The sequence below is a fragment of the Urocitellus parryii genome, chromosome 7 (genome assembly GCF_045843805.1).
Source record: "Urocitellus parryii isolate mUroPar1 chromosome 7, mUroPar1.hap1, whole genome shotgun sequence".
NCBI classification, from domain to species: domain Eukaryota; kingdom Metazoa; phylum Chordata; class Mammalia; order Rodentia; family Sciuridae; genus Urocitellus; species Urocitellus parryii.
The window spans coordinates 68845253-68864922 of NC_135537.1; the positions used below are offsets into that span (position 1 = coordinate 68845253).

Genomic DNA, 19670 nt, shown 5'->3' on the forward strand with positions numbered 1-19670 from the left:
TATATATGATTTCTTTTTATAGGTAACTATAAGTTTAAGAGGGCTTAGACTATAAATCAGGAAACATTCAATCATAATAACATATAAAGATCTTCAAATAATCAGGAAAAAAGACTTTTAACATTATTGCTTAGTCTTATAAAATGATGAATTTCAACCAAATTGAAACCTGTATAGTTAGTCTTGTTTTTTATACTCTTAGGTCATTCTTCTTCACAAATGATATAGGTAATGATGTAATTTTAAAATTAATTGTAAGCAAATTCAAATTTGTTAGTCAATGCACATATTCTCCTTTACCTAGTGTGCTACCTCAGAATTAATCCTCCTGGAGAAAGTAAACATCCCACATGATTAAAACAAAAATAAAAACAAAGACCGTACACACAATGCAGAGCTTCATTTCTTCCTTTAAAAATTTTATAGGAATAAAAGTCCATAAAAACTGATTAAAATTTGACATTTTCACCTTGCTTTACTAACTATGAGGTAATAGAAGTATACAAAACAAATGTCCTTTATTATTTCTTTAATATAATAATAATATATTAAAAATACTACAATTATGTTTTATAAGTTATTTTCCAGCATCTTCAAGTAAGGGAACCAACTGTGGTTCTCCTAGTAAGTAGATAAGAATAATCAGTCTGTTGGAACACAAAAGGAAGATGGAAACACAAAAGATAAATTGGCTTTGACTTTTAATAACAAAAACCTAGTATGACACTGAAATTTCTGATTCAACAACATTAAGCTATTACTTCACCGGTTCATTAGGAATTCTGAAATAGGCAATAGACCCACCCCCACCCCACCCCCATTCAATGGGTAATATCTTCTTTTTGTTCTTTTGTTTTTTCTTCCTTTTTGGTTATAAGCAGTTCAGTGCTTGCCCACTGCATAGTTTCAACTTTGCTCATGGTGATCTCAATCTTTATAGTAGACACAGTATGTTGCTTTGCTTTATATCCATCACACTCCATAATTTCACATTTGAATGAAATTCCTTCTCTCTCTTAAATATGATATGTACATTTAACAATATACTATTTGCTTCTATATGACTCAGTTCTGATAGTGAATTTTTAGCATATACTGAAATGGTGACTTTACCCCCAGTCTGTTGCTAGTCTTGTCTACAAGGAACAAATATTTTTCCAGCATTCTTTTTAGTCCACATGTGTTTCTCTGTTGTACAGCTTTCTTGAGCTAAAATTGTTTTAACATAAGAGATTTTCTTTCTATAATAGCTCCAATAGTTCATCCCCTCTTGGAAAATAGGTACTCCAAAATGATATATACAGACTTTTTCTTTTTTAAAAATTTTCAAAAATGTAACAAATGTGGTTTTAGTATTATAAGTCTCTTGCTTATAAATCTTGGAATCAACTTGAGATTTTTTTAAATATAGCTTTAATTTTTTTTTAGTTATTGATGGACATATGTCTATATTTGTTTATTTATTTTCATGTGGTACTGATAATCAAACTCAGTTCCTCACATGTTTGAGGCAAGCACTCTGCCACTGGGTTACAACCCCAGCCCTCAACTTGAGATTTTGAAGATAGTCTTTTTTTTTTAAATTTTAAAAATTTTAAATTTTATTTATAATTAATATGTAAAACATTAAATCTATACATATTGTGGAGTACCATGTGATGTTTTGATACATGTGTACATTGTATGATGTTTAAGTCAGGTTAAACATGTGTATCTCCTCAATATTTATCATTTATTTATTGTGAAAACATTCAAATTTTTTCTAAATTTCTGAAACAGAGTACATTATTATTTTTTTGAAGATAACCTTTCGAGATTTTACAGATAACCTTTTTTGCTGGGTGCAGTGGCACACACATGGAATCCCAGTGGCTCAGGAAGCTGAGGCAGAAGGATTACAAATGCAAAAGCCAACCTCAGCAATTTAGCAAGGCCCTAGTAATTTAGTGAGATGAGATCATATTTTAAAACAAAATACAAAGAAAAGGGCTGGGAATGTGGCTTAGTAGTTAAGCACCCCCGGATTGTACAACAAAACAAAACAAAACAAAACTTTTTTCATTCCTAATTCCATTTCTGTTGTGGTCAAACAACATACTCTGTATAATTTCAGTTCTTTAAAGTTTTGTAACTTGCTCTGTAGCTCAGAATATGGGCAATTTTGGTAAACATTTAATTCCTGTTGTTAGATGGAATATTGCATAATGGCAAATCATAGATCAAGATGCTGCCTTTCAGCCTCCTGAGAGTAACTGGGACTACAGGTGCATGTTATCATACCTGACCATCTTATTTTCTATCTCTATAATTTTAAATAATTCATGTAATTGTAACTGAAGAGTATTTTTTTTACTGGAGTATTTCAGTTAACATAATGTCTTCAAGGTTCATCTGTATGGTGTTGATTTGCCTTTTCATAATGACTAATGAATGATATTGAATATCTTTTTGCATGAGTATTGACCACTTGCCTATTTTCTTGGCAGAAATATCTTTTCAAGTCCTTTGGCCATTTTTAAATTGTACTGTTTGCTTGTTTGCTATTCAGTTGTAAGAGTTCTTTAAATATTCTGGTTCTGCAGGGATAAAAATTCTTGTCGTGATGGTGGTACTGGGGATCAAACCCAGGGCCTTGTACAAGGCAAACCAGGCAAGCACTCTACTACTGAGCTACATTCCCAGCCCTGAGATATAAATCTTTATGACCTTGAACTAGACAAAAATTTCCAGTAAATTTTGGATAGGAAAGTGTGAATCCTCCAATTTTGTTGTTCTTTTCAAGATAGTTTTGACTGCTGTGGGTACCTATTTTTTCAAAGGTATTTTCTGTTCTTGCTCCTTTTCTCCTCCTAGAACTAAATGTTCGAATGCTTGTAATGACCTACTACAGTTCGTTAAGGTTCTGCTCATTTTTCTTTTCTCTTTTTTCTTTTTTAGTGTTTTTTTTTCTTCCCACATTTCAGTTTGTATGGGTCTAATGCTATATCTTTTTTTATGCTGTATCTTTTGATTTCACTCTTAATTCAGTCCAATGAATTTTTCATCTTAGATATATTTTTTCAGCTTTAGAAGTAACTTTTTTTCCTATTATATATCTTTTTGTGTTCATGATTTCTTTAAATTTGGAAGTACATTTATAATAGCTTTTTAAAAGTCCTGTCTTAGGGCTGGGGCTGTGGCTCAGTCGCACACGTGAGGCACTGGGTTGAATCCTCAGCATCACATTAAAAATAAAATAAGGGTATTGTGTTCACCTACAACTAAATATATATGTATATAAAGTCCACTGTTAATTGCCAGTTTTGGTACTTTTTTCCTTAATGAATCTTTCTCCAGTTATGATTTACATATTCATGGTTCTTATTTGATGTCTCTCTCCATGCATAGTGGTCTGAAAAGTGTCTTCAGGCAAACAGCTGAGATAATATAGTGCTTACCTGATTTGTTCTCCTTCTATGAGGAAACAGAGGCCTGTGATGCCCATTTTTCAATGTCCGAAAAAGTGTTTCACATATTTTGGCTAGTTTTTTGTTTTGTGGAGAGTGATTCTGGTCCCGGTTACTACATTATGGCCCATTATATAATTTTTCAATGTAATTTTCTTTCCCTACTCCCCTCTGCCCCCACCAACTATTTCTATGGCCCAAATGTATCCCCCAAAATCCATATGTTGAAATTTAATTGTTAATGTGATAAATTATGAGATGGACCCAGGAGGTGAATATAATTCATAAGGGTAGAGTTCTCATGAATGCCTTATAAAAGGCTGAGTTTGCTCTTTCTGTCCCTTATACCACATGAGGACACCGTGTTCATCTCCTCTAGAGGATCCAGCAACAAACTGCAATCTTAGAAGCAGAGAGCTGGACACTAAATCTGCTGGTGCCTTGATCTTAAACTGCCTAGCCTCCAGAACCATGAGAAATAAATTTCTGTTCTTTTTTTTTTTTTAATATTTATTTATTTATTTTCTCAGCGGACACAACATCTTTGTTGGTATGTGGCGCCGAGGATCGAACCCGGGCCGCACGCATGCCAGGCAAGCGCGCTACCGCTTGAGCCACATCCCCAGCCCCTAAATTTCTGTTCTTATAAATTACAAAGCCTGGGGCTGGGGATGTGGCTCAGTGGTAGAGCACTCGCTTAGCATGCATGAGGCACATGCATGGGTTCGATCCTCAGCACCATATAAATGTAAAATAAAGATATTGTATCCAACTAAAAAATAAATATTTAAAATAAAAATATTACCCAATCTCAGGTATTTTGTTACAGCAGCACAAAGTTATTCTCTGATTTTGGTACTCTTGTTAGTCATATGTTGGATTTCTTGAATTAATTTAAGTTTCTTTTTTACTTGTTCATTTTCCATTCTTTTTATTTATTTATTTTTTTGGAAGACTGCTTCAATTTTATCATTTAAACTTTATATGAATATTCAATTTCTCCTTTTGGGGGTGGGTACCAGGGATTGAACTCAGGGGCACTCTACCACTGAGCCACATCCCCATCCCTATTTTATATTTTATTTAGAGATAGAGTCTCGCTGAGTTGCTTAACGCCTCATAGCTCCTGAGGCTGGCTTTGAACTTGGGAACCTCTTGTCTCAGCCTCCTGAGCCACTGGGATTACAGGTGTGCACCGCTGTGACCAGCTTCCTATCTTATTTTAATTTCTAAGTTTTCTCTCTTATTTACTTAATGTTACTTTAGTAAATAAATAATGGAATTCTGTTTTTATTTCAAGGTTGTGAATGTTTTTTCTCTTAGGATATTAATTGTGGGATTTAGTGGGAATTTTACTTTTTTTCTGCTTCTATGTGATCCATTTCTTCTGAGTTATTTTCTTTTTCACTCTCTCTGGTTTTAGAAGCTCTTTTCACCTGTCTGCTGGTCTTGAGCTGTCCAGTCATTTAACAAAGTTAATAAGAGGTGTATGTGTGTGTGTGTGTGTGTGTGTGTGTGTGTGTGTGTGTGTGTGTGTGCGCGCTTCAAGTTTATTGACTGGCTGGTCTTATGATACAGTAATTGGTCAGGCATCTGTTATTTTCCCTGTGGGACCTTTAAGTACTAAAATTGGATATGTTTTCTCTTGATAGTCAGGTTCCCTAAAGCACAGTCCTTCAACTCTTGCTTAGGGTTTTTAAGCCACAAAAGGCAAGGTTTTGGAAGTAGAGCATGAGAGGGAGGGAAGCACTGGCCCTTTAACATTTCAGTATTTAGTCTTTCACTAAATTGTCATTTTTTCAACATTACCGTTGGCTGTGGTTTTTAACCCGCAGCCTCTCCCGTTCAACTTCTTCACAGATTAAACTTGTCCCTTATAAGTTTGTTGTTAAAGTATTCTATCTAGGCAGTCTTTTAATTTTCCCTCCTCTTGCCCTTTAAGCTTATACATTGAAAGTTCAGGTATAGGGAAAATATTTCCCTTATAAGCCCTGAAAGAAGTTTCTTAAACTATAAAATGGTATATGATGTATAATATATACCAATTACTGTTGCTATAACAAAATGCCTGATGCTGGGTAAGGTATAAAAAAAAAGAGATTCATTTAGGCCACAATTTTGGAGGTCTAAGAGCATAGTGATAGCATCTGCTTTGCTTTGGTGGGAACTTTCTGACTATATCACAAGTCAGATGGCATCATGGTGGGAGCACAATTCAAAAGTGAGAGATCACATTGTAAGACAGGAAGCCAAGAGATTCAGGGGTCAAGCTCACTTTTTTTTTTTTTTAAATAACAACTCATTCTCAATTAACCTAGGTCCCTCAAGAATATAATCCATTCTGAAGGTGGGCCTCAATGACCTAATCACTTTAAAAAAAATTTTTTATAGTTGTTGATGGATCTTTATTTAATTTATTTATATGTGGTGCTGAGACTTGAACCCAGTGCCTCACACATGCTAGGCAAGTGCTTACCACTGAGCCACAACCCACTTTTTTACCAGGTTCTACCATCTCAACACTTCCACACTGAGGACCCAGTTTCTAGCACATGAACCTTTGAGGGACAAACTCAAACCATGTCACATGGAAAGATATTTCAAAAAACAATGCAATACCCCTGTACTCCAAATAGTCTTCTAAATAGTTTCTAAATGTTGGTGTATTTCTGTGCTTGGTTTTGATCTTATTTATTCACCCAGTCCCATGGCTCTAAATATCATATGAAGGCTGTTGACTCTCAAACTTATCATCTTACCTCTCCATTGAATTCCAGGATGTCTATTTGACATGTCCATTTCAATATCCAATAGGCAATTCAAGAGAAGGAATTTATTCCTTCCCTAGTAGCCCCAATTCATAAAGGCTTCTACTGTCTATCCAGTTCCTCAACACAAAAATCTGTTAGTCAACCTTGATTCTTCTCATTTCTATATGCCTATTATATGCCTCATTTCTATATCCTACTCATAAATAAGTTCCAGGAGTTCTATCTAAAAATATACCTCCAATCTACCCACTCTACTTCATCACTAAGCAACCATCTTCTCTTACATCTTCTCTTACTTAGCTTCTACAACAGTGTCCTGATATCTTTGCTGTCACTCTTGAAACTCATTTTTCACATAGTAGAGAAATCCTTTTGAAAAATATAATCCTTTTGATGGCTTTGTGGTGCACTTAGAATGAAATTAGAACTCATGATTATGTCCTAAAAGGACCTTTATGATCTGGCCCATATACTTTTCTTTCTAATATCACATTATTCTGTTGCCTCATTATTCACTCAACAATTATTTATTGAGCAACTGCAATTATGTCAGAAATTGAGCTGGGATCCTATTACAGTGTACTGGCCTCTTTTTGATTCCTTGGACACTCCAAACTCTCTTTAGCCTCAGAGCTTTTGCTTATAGCAGTTATGGGATGGATCAGTTAATAGATCTAAATTTGAAAATAAAGCTGATGCTGTTTGAAAGTAGTTCTGAATATATGAGCTCTGTTTGTGGATAAAGAAGCCCATACTTTCTCCTGTGGTTCCTATGTCAATATGTCAAGAAATAATACCACAGCGCATCCTACTGCCAAAACAGAAACTTTGAGGTCATAGCAATGGCTCAGCTCACAGGTAATTATTTCCAGGAAGCCTCTCCTAGCCCTAGGCTGTTATGTTAGGTTACCATACTAAACAGAATGACACTGTAGTATCATTTCTCCTTTACTGTAAGTTTTTTGAGGCCTGGAACTGAATCGTTCCTTCCTCTGTGGTACAGTGTCTGATACATATGTAGGCACTCGATACATATTCAAATAAATGAGTAACTGAATGAATGAGCAAAATATGATATAACATGGCACAAATATAGCTAGTACAAATTAGAACAAATTCAACACTCAGGATACTTCTTCAAATAGGAGCAACCAGGAGAACACTCAGGTGTAGTCACAGTTACTAGAAGTTCATTCATTGGGAGATCAAAGTTAAGGGCAAGAAATATAGTCTAGAAGGAAAAGTTTCATGGATACATGATGCAGACAGGAAAAAGCATATAATTTCTTCTCAGAGAAAGTTTTATTCTATTGGTAAAAGATGAAGGAATTGGGATATGGAGAAGAAAACCAGGTCATGGAATTATACAAATAAATATATTAAAAAGTAGAGATTTATAAGATAGTTTTAAAAAGGATCTTAACTAGATTTTAAAAGTGATAGATTTTATATATATATTTCAAAACATACTTTTCTATAAACATTTCATGTAAATATTTTAAAATTAATTTTTCTTTATACTACCTTTATATGTATAATTTGGTTGTCCACTGCTGTGAGGTGATTAAGATTCTCCAGTATTTCTAAGTCTCTTATGTCATCAATATTGTTGTTGCTGATATTCAGTATGGAGAGGGATTTCTATAAGAAAAATAACTAAATTAGCATTAGTAAATAGTTTAAATACTATACATAGGAACCAGAAATCCTAATTCTTAAGAAGTTTTTAAAGATTTATCAGGTTGTTTTGCTTTTTATGCAAGAAAATAAAAATCATGGAGATTTTGTTTTAGTGCTATATTTTTTTCAGATGGAACTTTCAGAACTTAGTATGTGATGTAAATTTGGGTTCTGCCTGTAGTTTCTCCATAAGTCTTATTTTCCACTTCCATAATACAAGATTAATATACAGAATAAAGAAGCCAAGAATAAAAAAAGAAAAATATACCCTCCAAACACAATGTTAAAAATATAAAAATGCTTATTGCAATTTAAACAAATTATATTTTGTGCTAAATACCACTAAGATTTATGCTTTACATAGGAAGAGATAATTTTTATCTTTGTTTTTCTGAAGAGGAAGCATGACCAAGCATGAACAAATATCTGGCTTTTATATTTGTATTTGCCTTTCTATAGCGGTTTCTCTTTACTGTCTATATATTCAAAAGCCACTTGAAATAGTAATAACCTAATTAGTAAGAATCGTGATATTAGCTATTAATGAGGATATAAATATACAATATGGCAACACTAAATTAAAGTCATCTTAATTCTAAGGCACAGAAATCTCTACCAAGATCGAGTCTACCACTAAGGATCTACACATACCAATTTAGAAAATATATTTCCTGATAAATTTGAAGACCTGAAATAAAACTGAAAAAAAAATTATGCCTCATATTTAGAATTTCAGATCTGCTTGAATTTATGTAAAAATTGAGCTAGCAAAATTGTTCAGTGGTGTTTTCCAGTAAAAGTAGCCATCCCCACAGTGTGGTCAGTCTAATTGGATCAGGTGAGGTTGAGTGGTGGTTGCTGACAGCTGATTATGGGGGGGATGGGATAGAAAATAGTTAATTTCTCTGCATTGTTTAAAAGCTGCCAAATAATTGTACATTCCTTTTTCCTTAGGCTTTTCCCTAAAATTTAAAATTTTAAGCCACAGGAATCACCAAGGCCCAAATTATGAATGAATTAACATCTGTATTAGAACTTAAATAACCTTACATAACCTTTTCATATCCTAAACTTACATAACCTTTTCATATCCATTTACTCTAAGAGTTGGGCACTACTATTTATAGTATTATGATTCTGAGACATTATGTGGGAAAATCAGCTTCAGTCCTCAAGCAGACAACCAGTCACACAAACAGAAAGAGCATGTACAGTGTCCAAATATTCCCTCCCATGTTCCTATTTCATTATAACTTGATAACCACTATATTCTTTGTCAAAATATTCAAGTATGGCCTTACTGCCAGAGAACGAAGAGTTCTTGGATCAAATAGAAGCTTTTCTCCAAGGGGAAGCTTCTGACTCTCAACATGAAGTTCTCTTAGTTCTTCCAATCCTTCCAAACCTTCTATGACAGCAATGTAATTGCCTCCCAGATATCTGAAACATAGACATAATTCTAAATAGACTTTGAGAATGCCATGGTTTTTATACATGATAAAAGTGTAAGACATCATTCAACTGTGTGAAAACTATATACAGAGAATACTGTGCTTATATTGAATCTATGAAAGGTTTATCTAAATAACAATAAATTATATTCTTACACTTAAATTAGTCTAAAAATACATTTTTAGTTTTTCTAAAAGTGAGAATTGAAACAGTCCATAGTAAACTATCTACCAGGTCTTTTCATGTGTTAGGGTATAGAGAGTCACCTGGGTTGTAGGTTTAAAAATGAAGATTTGGGGGCTTAACTCCCAGAAATTCTAGATATCTAGGTTGGAACACAGTAATCTGCATTTTTAATGAGCATTCACCAACCCACTCTTATTGTCCCCATTACAAAGCCATTGGTCCCCTTTTGTGAATTTGGATCTTATAGGTAGTAAATGCCGTTTTACAATGAAATATATGTGAACACGATCAACTTTATGAGCTTGACCTTTTGAGATGTGATTCTGAAAGGCACAGAACTTATCTGGGCTCCATGGAAACTTTTTTCACTAGTTAAGTCACATGAGGATGTTTTAGGTGTCCCTATAAGCTCACAATACAACTTACCCCACCAAAAAAGCTTAGTAAAACATAGATTGTTGAATATTACCTGTGAAACAGCTTATTTCATATGAATAATATTATATAAGAAAATAAAAATCGAGGCCTGTTCCACAAAATATATGTGAAAATCAGACTCAATTACACATTAAATTTACTTGTGAAACTTAATGCAGAAAATGGAAATGCCTGCCTGCATAAAATATATACAGTAAAGATGACAAGCAGTTAATATTATTAAAAAAATAAAAGCACTTACAGTTTTTCCAGTTTCTTTAATGATCTGAGGTTCTCTATATATGAAATACAATTGTTTTGAAGGTATAGATGGGTCAGATTTGTGGCATAATTCAGGTTAGTGATTTCACTAATACGATTATCATATAAATATAAAACGCTAAGATTTTTGCAAAAAGAGAGGTCTTCCTAAAAGGAAAACAACAATCAGTCAATTTCCTAAAATCTTAGAATTTTGTTTTTCAGAAAATTTTTCATATGAACATTCTATAAATTTCCCTTTATATAAAAGAAAGAAAAATATTTCTCTATTCTTGGCAGTCAAAATGAGACTAGAGTGATTAACAAAATAAGTTCTAGGATTTAACATTCTGTAATTATATCAGTAAAATTGTATTTGTTAAGATTTTTCCCAGTGCGAGCAATTTTCCTTGGAAGCAATTAGGATCCTCTGAAGGTAGAAGCATTGAACAAATTATTGTTCCAACATTATAAAGCCAGGCTTGGGGCTGGGGTTGTGGCTCAGTGGTATAGTGATTGCCTAGCAAGTGTGGGGCCCTGGGTTCAATCCTCAGCACCACCTAAAAATAAATAAATAAAGATACTGTGGTCCAACTACAACTAAAAAATAAATTAAAAAATAAATAAGTAAAATAAAGCCAGGCTTACTCTTTCTGTATGTTTGGAAGTAAACAGCTTATAATACTGAAAATCAGAAGTCATCCAATATTCAAGAATAATGGATTAATTAAAAATATAATGCTATTGTAAAACCATTAAATACTCTTATTATTTCTATAGTAATATCTTAAAGATTTAATAATACATAATTAAATGTATTTATGACCCAGTTTTGGAAAATATATTACTACATGTCTAGAAAAAACTGGAAGGACATCACCTAAGTATTAAAAATAAATATCTCTAAATGGTAGGATTACATTCCTTCTTATTATATTATTTATATTTATTACAAAAATTTTTTTTTTCTGTGCTGGGGGATCAAATCCAGGCTTTGTGCATGCTAGGCATTCAACCACTGCACTATACTCCCAGTCCTGTTTAGTTTGTTTTGAGATAGGGTCTTACTAAGTTGCTGAGGCTGGCCTTGAATTTTTAATCTTCCTGCCTTTGCCTCCCAAGTGAATAAGATCATATATGCATGGCACCACATCCAGCTAAACACCAATTACTTCTGAGATTAGAAAAAATTTGAAGTTAATTTTAAAAGACTTTTATTTCTTGGGTCTGGGGTTGTGACTCAGTAGCAGAGCACTTACCTAGCACATGCAAAGCCCTGGGTTCGATCCTCAGCACCATATACAAATAAATTAAATAAAGTGGTTTTTTTTGTTTTGTTTTTCTTTAAAAGATTGTTATTTCTTGAATGGTGGCAGAATTACCCTAGAGTAATTCTCCCTACATAAGGGAGAGGGAAATTCTGCTCAAAAAAAGTGTCAGTCTTCATTAACATCACATTTTGGGAACTTTTAAGTTTATAACTTCTCATTTTATAATTTCTTCTCATTTGGATTACTTTTCACTAGTTAGCTTTCCTCCTGACAAAGATCATACAAGCTGGAGAAATACGTATAGATTGTTTTGAGGACAAAAAACCTTTAATAAGGGCTCTTTGGGACTTTCTGAGCAACAAAAGAGAAACAGGAGGCTTGGGGCAGCTGAATCCTTGAAGAGAAGGATCATCAGGGAACCATAAATGATAGAACATAGGAGTGGATTGTGGATCTACAAAAACAACAACAACAAAACATTTTTTTCGATATTAGGCATTGAACTCGGGACCTTGCATGCTAGGCAAATGATCTACTGCTTTGCTATGCTTTTCCCACTCAAAATATTTTTAATGGGGCTTTGGTATTTCATTCAGCCATTCATTAGACAAAGGTTTTAACATGAGTCAGGTATTATATTGGATAGGGGGTTTAGAATGATGTGTGTAAAATAGGGACATGATCCTTGCCCTCATATAGTTTCTATGTTTCTGAGAAATTTTCTCTCATCTGTAGTCTTTAAGACATACTAGGGTCTACAGATACCAATACAAATGATCCCAAAGAGTTATTTCAGCCTTTACAGTTTCCTAAATTAAAGCCAAGAAAGAATTACCTTAGCACCGAGAAAATGTAATTTCAGAACATATCCAAGTAAACGTATTCTTGTCTGATAAAACTAAACCACTCTCGGGGCTGCAGTTGTGGCTCAGTGGTAGAGTGCTTGCCTAGCATGTGTGAGTCACTGGGATCAATCCTCAGCACCACATAAAATAAATAAATAAAATAAAGGTATTGGGTTCATCTACAACTAAAAAATATTTTTTAAAAATTAAACTAATCTAACACACACACACACATAACCAGTTAAATTATGTGCAAAAAATTTCAGGTGAACTTTTTTTTGTGGGTGGTTGTTGCTTAGGATCCAACCCAGGGTCCTGGGCATACTAAGCACACATCTTTACCACTGAGTTATATCCTTACCCCCACAGTTGAACATAGTCACATAGTTATTTCATAACATTTTGATATTTAAAATGTTATATTCCAAGGCTCTGGAATAATACAAAAACATCTCTGAAATTATTTTCAAATCCATAGAGTACTGTAGGGGAACAGTAACAATAATATCTAACATATAATTCATGAAAATCACAATGGTACATTTTATAGAAAATAAGTTTGATATCACAGGAGGAAATTAAAATGAAAACATACTATAAAGCTTACTGGAAGAAATACAGTTGATAAATTTAATTAATAATAGAGTTAATATGTTAGATATGCCCTCAGACCAATTTCTAAACATTACATTGTTAATTATATAAAAATAAGAAATAATTTCAGAGTTCTTACAATTGCATCTATATTTTTGTCTGAAAAATTTATATGAGTTAATTTCTTCAGGCATTGTGCAATGGTTTCTTCTTTTCGGGGTTTAAGATTGCTGTTTTTGGCAATTAGTTCCAAGGTCAGTCGAACCATGATTTCTCTATAAACCAAACTCTCAGCAATAGCTCTGTTTTGATATCATGTCCAGAAGCAGGTTCAGATATTGTTTATTTCCAACTTTCTAAAAATTAAAGAAAAATGGAATATTATGATATCACATAGCAATTTAGGAAAGGTTATTTTGATTTAATCTTTTTTTTTTTTTTTTTGCAATACTAAGGATTGAACCTAGGAGCACTTCAGCACTAAGCTACATTCCTAGCCCTTTTAGGTTTTTTTTTTTTTTCTTTTTTGAGACAGGCTCACTATATTGCCCAGGCTGATCATAAACATGTGATCTTCCTGCCTCAGCCTCCCAAATAGCTGAGATTACAATTGTGTGGTACTGAGTCCGGCTTCTTTAATTTTCTTATATAAAACTATTTGATGAGTTAGTCCATAGACATTTTTATGAGCATTGAGGTATTTTCTAAGAGCATAGACTTAGATTTAAGATATCAAAATTAATTAAGTGCATAGTATTCATTTGTTTTTTACTTTTAAATCTTTTCCTCTCCTTGAGTAGTATTGAATTATTATTGTGGGCATCTTTTGAAGGATAATTTATTCTCTTTTGGAGTCAAAAAGGACCTCAAGGAATATTGTCTATTGTTCTCATGTCTTAGAGGAAGAAATTCATCTTCAATTATTCAATCTAGAGGCAGTTGAGAATGGCATTAGATCTTCTGGCTCCTTTTCCCATAATAATCACAGTAAATCTATTTTCAAAATTTCAAAATCAGAACACATAAATTGAAAATCTTGAGTTATATAGAGGATAATGCTACAAAACACTTAAAAATGGAGCTAGCCTAGAAATTTTGCTATGTTACTACAACTATAATCCTGAAAGAGGCAGCATAATGCAGTATTTCTCAATCCAGATTGGCTGGTTCAGATTTTGGCTTCACTGATCACTGGGGTTAGGCAGTCTTTGGCAGGTTATTTCAAATTTCTCATAAAATAAGGGACTGGGTCTTGGCTCCTCAGAGCTTCCTGAGGCCCTGGTTCTATCTCCAGCAGAGCCAAAAAGAAAAAATAAGGAACAAAATAAGAAGCTTGATATTATAGCTCAGGTATGTAAGAAGCTGAGACAGGAAGATTGCTTGAGCTCAGGAGTTTGAAGCCAGACTGTTGAATATGCAAGAACCTGTCTCAAAAGAATAAATAAGAAAAATGGTATCTACTTCTGAGATGGGAGGATCCAACTCTCCCCTAAGGAATACTGGCATATACCAGATACACTGGATCTAAATGTATTGAGTTTGCTAATATTTCTTTTTTTTTTTTTAAGAGAGAGAGAGAGAGAGAGAGAGAGAGAGAGAGAGAGAATTTTTTAATATTTATTTTTTAGTTTTTGGCAGACACAACATCTTTGTTTGTATGTGGTGCTGAGGATCGAACCCCGGCCGCACGCATGCCAGGCGAGTACACTACCGCTTGAGCCACATCCCCAGCCCAAGTTTGCTAGTATTTTATTTAGGATTTATTTTACCTATGCTTCTTTAGGGAATTTGGCCATTAATTTTTTTTTTATATTTCATGGTTGGGTTTTTGTATCAAAGCTATCTAAAATAGTAAGTGCTAGATTGAGTTTACTGGAGAAGACTGACTCTATATTGAATTTTACTATAGTTTCTCTAAAGGATCAAGGTTTTTATTCTCTGTGGGTGAATCATACCAAGAGAAGTTCTTCATAACCAGATCATCACTTACACAAAATTTTTCAAGCCAGTGGATATAACTGCTATTTCTTATATTTCACCCAGTTTTGGTATTTTTGTTTTTATAAGTAATTTTTAGAACAAACACATTTCTATCTGATACTAATCTTCCTTTCATTGATTATATCTGTTGCAAGTATCTTTTTTCAGACCATGGCTAGTCTATTTGCTCCATCACTCTCTTTTTCTTTGAATTCTTTTTTTTAAATGGTATTTTCTAAAAACTAGAAGCTTTTTTCTGTTTTTGAACATTAGCCAAGTGCATCATTTTCCTTTTGGCTCATGTTTTGTGCTTTTTGTGTCTTACTTAGTAACTCCTTCCTTGATTTTAAAAGAATGACATAGCCGTGCACAATGGTGCAGGCCTCTAATCCCAGAGACTCAGGAGGCTCAGGCAGGAGGATTAAAAGTTCAAAGTCGGCCTCAGCTACAAAGCAAAGTTCTGAGCAACATAGTGAGATCCTGTCTTGAAATAAAAAATAAAAAGGGTTAGGGATGTGGCTCCATGATTAAGCATCCCTGGGTTTAATCCCTGGTACCAAAAAAAAAAAAAAAAAAAAAAAAAAAAGAAAAGAAAATCATCATACTATAGTGATATATATATATATATATATATATATATATATATATATATATATATATCTCCATGTTTTTAGCAGCACAGTTCACAATACCCAAACTATGGAACCAGCCTAAATTTCCATCAACAGATGAATGGATAAAGAAAATGGAAGATATATAACACACACACACACACACACACACACACACACACACACACAAATACACAATGGAGTTTTATTCAGCCATAAAGAAAAATGAGCCAGGCATGGTGGTGCACACCTATAATCCCAGCATCTTGGGAGGCTGACAGAAGAGGATCACAGGTTCAAAGCCAGCCTCAGAAACAGAGAGGCACTAAGCAACTCAGTGAGACCCTGTCTTTAAAGAAAATACAAAATAGGGCTGGGGATGTGGCTCAGTAGTTGAGTGTACCTGAGTTCAATCCCCAGCACACACCTCCCCCTGCAAAAAAAAAAAAAAGAAAAATGAAATTATGTCACTGCAGGAAAATGGTTAGAACTTGAGGCCGTTATGGTAAGCAAAATAAGCTATAAACTCAGAAGATCAAGAATGAGAGTATTTTCTCTTACATGTAGAAGCTACAGAGGAAAAAGGAAAAGAAAGGTGGGGGGTACATAGGCAGGGATCTCATGGAAATCAGTAGAGGAAACAGACTGGGGGGAGAGATGCAGATGGAAGTACTGGGGGGTGATATTGACCAAATTATATTGTTATGTTGTGTACATTACAATGTGTAACAAATAACCTGTCTTTACATACAACTGTAATGCACCAATAAAAAAATGTGGAAAGAAAAAAAGTGTGTGTACTTGTCTTATTGCTGAACTCAAAGGAAGTATTTATAACTTTTACCACTAAGAAGTATATTATGTTTGCTGTGATTTTTTTTTTTTTAGTAGCCAGCCATTCTCAGGTTAAGAAATTTCTTTTCTACTCACAGCTTATAATCATTCCTTTTTAAATCACTATTTAGGAGCTGGGGGTTTACCTCAGTGGTAGAGTGCCTGTTTAGTATGTGTGTGCAGCTCTGGGTTCAATCCCAAGCACCAATAAAGAAAAAACAAAAAATTCATGAACAGATGTTGACTCTGTGTGTGTGTGTGTATGCACATGTATTAGAATATGTGGTGAAATACATTAATAGACTTTTTAATGTTAAAATGTTTTACATTCCAGGGATAGACTACACAGAATAGCATATTCTAGATACACTGGATCTAAATGAGTTGAGTTTTCTAATATTTTATTTAGGATCTATTTTACCTATGTTTATTTAGGGAATTTGGCCAGTAATTTTTTTCCTATTACTTTCATGGCTGGGTTTTGAATCAAAGCTAACTAAAATCAGTGGGTGAACATTCCTACTTTTTGTTCCTTGAATATAGGAAAATCTCCTGTAAAACCAACTGGGCCTGGTGAATTCTCATTTGGGGAGAAATGTTTTGGGGAGATTAATGTTTAACTACTATTTTGGTTTCTTTAATGAATATAGGTCTCTTCAGGTTTTCTGTTTTTTCTGGAATCCATTTTGGTAAATTTTGTATATTTTTATAACAAATTAACCTTTCTGCCTATATTTTAAATTTGTTGTCACAAAGTTCTATTTTAGTACTCCAGTCTTTACTACTGCTTTGATAGTTCCCTTTCTCATTCCTAATTTTTCTCCATTTCCCCCCGATTAGTCTTTCCAGTTTTTTTAAAAATATTTTTTCAGTTTTAGATGGGCACAATACCTTTATTTTATTTGTTTGTTTTTATATGGTCCGGGGATTGAACGCAGTGCCTCACCCATGGTAGGCAAGCACTCTACCAGTGAGCTACAAGCCTATCCCAGTCTTTCCAGGTTGTCCGCTTTGTGAGCACACTCAAAGGAAACCAATTTTAGCTTTGTTGACCACCTCTCTTTGTATCTCTGCTTCAATTTCATTACTTTGTTTTTCTCTTTTTGAATTTTCTTTCCTCATATTTTCAGGTTTACTTTGTTTTTCCAAGGTCTAAATGTAGATGCTTGCTTTAATTTTCAGTCTATCTTCTAATATAAATATACATAAATATATTTAAAATTAGAATTTTCTACCCTTAGCTGATTCCACAATATTTGATTTTTCATGTAGATGTTTTCAATTTGTAATATCCTTTATGATTTTGTTGGCCCATACTTAAAAGACTTAAATCTTAGAACTTTTTTTATGGAAATTTCATTTGTCCTTTTTACACTGGTAACTGAGGTAAACATGCATCTTATTTATTTATTTTTGTAGTAGGAATTAAACCCAGGGACACTCTACCACTGAGCTACATCTCCTTTTTATTTTTGAGACATAGTCTTGCTCAAGTTACTAAGGATCTCAGGTTGCTAGCCTGGAACTTGTGATTCTCCTGTTTCAGCCTCCTGAGTGACTGGGATTTCAGGTGAGCCCAGTGAAAATGCACATTTAAAAAAGGTTATCCACCCCAGGGTCTCCCGCTGGTAACTGAAGGAGATTGCTCTACTGGTATCACAGCAACCCTGTGATATGAAAGAAGTGATCCCTGTGGAGATAACTTTGATCAAAGGGAGACAGAAGTCACAACTGATTTATTCTCCTTTCCCTCATGGACTTTTGTGAGAGGCATTCATTTCAGAAGATCCCTTTGAAAACGTGGTAGACTACTGAGTCACACTTGCTTATATTTGCTCTCTTTCCATCTCTGTCCAGTTCATTTTTTTCCTTCACTCTACTTCCCTGGGATTGCAACCCAAGAAAAGTGCTATCACAAGTTTTCACTTAAGGCTGTTTTCTAACCTGGGCTAAAATAAATTTGGATCTAAATGCCTATCCTCATGAAAGACAGGCAAACTTTTATCTATATCCTCTTGGAATATTTTTTTTTCTGGTTGGACTTGAGAATTAAAATTGATATAAGACAGAGAAAAAATTTTATAAGAAGTAAATCTTGGGCTGGTGTTGTGGCTCAGCGGTAGAGCACTCACCTAGCATGTGGGAGGCCCTGGGTTCGATCCGCAGCACCACATAAAAATAAATAAATTAAGATATTGTGTCCAACTAAAAAATAAATTTTTTTTAAAAAGAAGTAAACCGGGCTGGGAATGTGGCTCAGGCGGTAGCGCGCTCATCTGGCATGCGTGCAGCCCGGGTTCGATCCTCAGCACCACATACCAACAAAGATGTTGTGTCCGCCGAGAACTAAAAAATAAAATATTAAAAATTCTCTCTCTCTCCTCTCTCACTCTCTCTTTAAAAAAATAAAAATAAAAAAAATAAATAAAGGGGCTGGGGATGTGGCTCAAGCGGTAGCACGCTCGCCTGCCATGCGTGCGGCCCGGGTTCGATCCTCAGCACCACATACTAACAAAGATGTTGTGTCCGCCGAGAACTAAAAAATAAATATTAAAAAAAAAATTCTCTCTCTCTCTCTCCTCTCCTCTCTCACTCTCTCTTAAAAAAAAAAAATTAAATAAATAAATAAATAAATAAAAAGAAGTAAACCTTTCTGCCTGTATTTAAAATTTGTTGTCAGAAAAGTATATAAATTTAATATGTTTTAAGTGTAATGGGAATCTTTATGGAAATGAAGACTCAAAGACATAGAGCTGAACACTCATACACTGAATTAGAGTAGGAAATTGTGAAAAATGACAAGGCAAAGGGGATTTGGCTAAGGTAGCTGACTGATGAAGAAGTGGCTAGGAAATTAAGGGTTAGTCTAAAAGTTTGTATGGATTTTTCTGTACCCCAACTTCCCATCCTTGATGGTAAGAATGATAATTTTCTAGGATAGGGAAGGACTTTTTCAAATGGAAATTGCATTTCTTGCTTTTAAGAAACAAAACAAAGGTCAGTAATGTTGCACCTGTTGTTCCTTAAGGCCTTTAACTCAAAATAGTCAATATGCCAGCGCAGCATATTTTCTGTTGGCCTAATCTTAACTCTGTCACTATAGAGGAATTCTGTCTCTATATATTGGTGTTGTGTGGAAGAAAAGTTTTAAGTATTTCAGATAATTAAAAGTGGAAAGAGGCAAACGTAAGTAAATGAAGTATTTATTAAATCAAAGGAAAACCAATAGACCCAATATTAAACTTAAAACAACAACAAAAAGACACAGCCAAACAAATTCCCAGGGGTTGAATGTGAAAGTGAGAGAACTAAACACTCAAAA

General features: G+C 34.0%; 1 protein-coding gene and 1 pseudogene across 1 annotated transcript in view; both read right to left on the reverse strand.

Moving 5' to 3' along the window:
* The window catches only part of Ppp1r42 (protein phosphatase 1 regulatory subunit 42), a 43241-nt gene extending 30050 nt beyond the window's left edge, over positions 1-13191 (reverse strand). The window contains exons 1-4 of the mRNA XM_026407764.2: positions 13063-13191; positions 10215-10381; positions 9199-9337; positions 7742-7858 (exon numbers count right to left, since the gene is read on the reverse strand). Of these exons, the coding sequence (XP_026263549.1) occupies positions 7742-7858; positions 9199-9337; positions 10215-10381; positions 13063-13191 (552 nt within the window). The remainder of the gene's footprint in view (positions 1-7741; positions 7859-9198; positions 9338-10214; positions 10382-13062) is intronic.
* Positions 822-6245, reverse strand: LOC144255791 (cysteine and histidine-rich domain-containing protein 1 pseudogene; annotated as a pseudogene).
* Positions 13192-19670: the final 6479 nt, after the last annotated feature.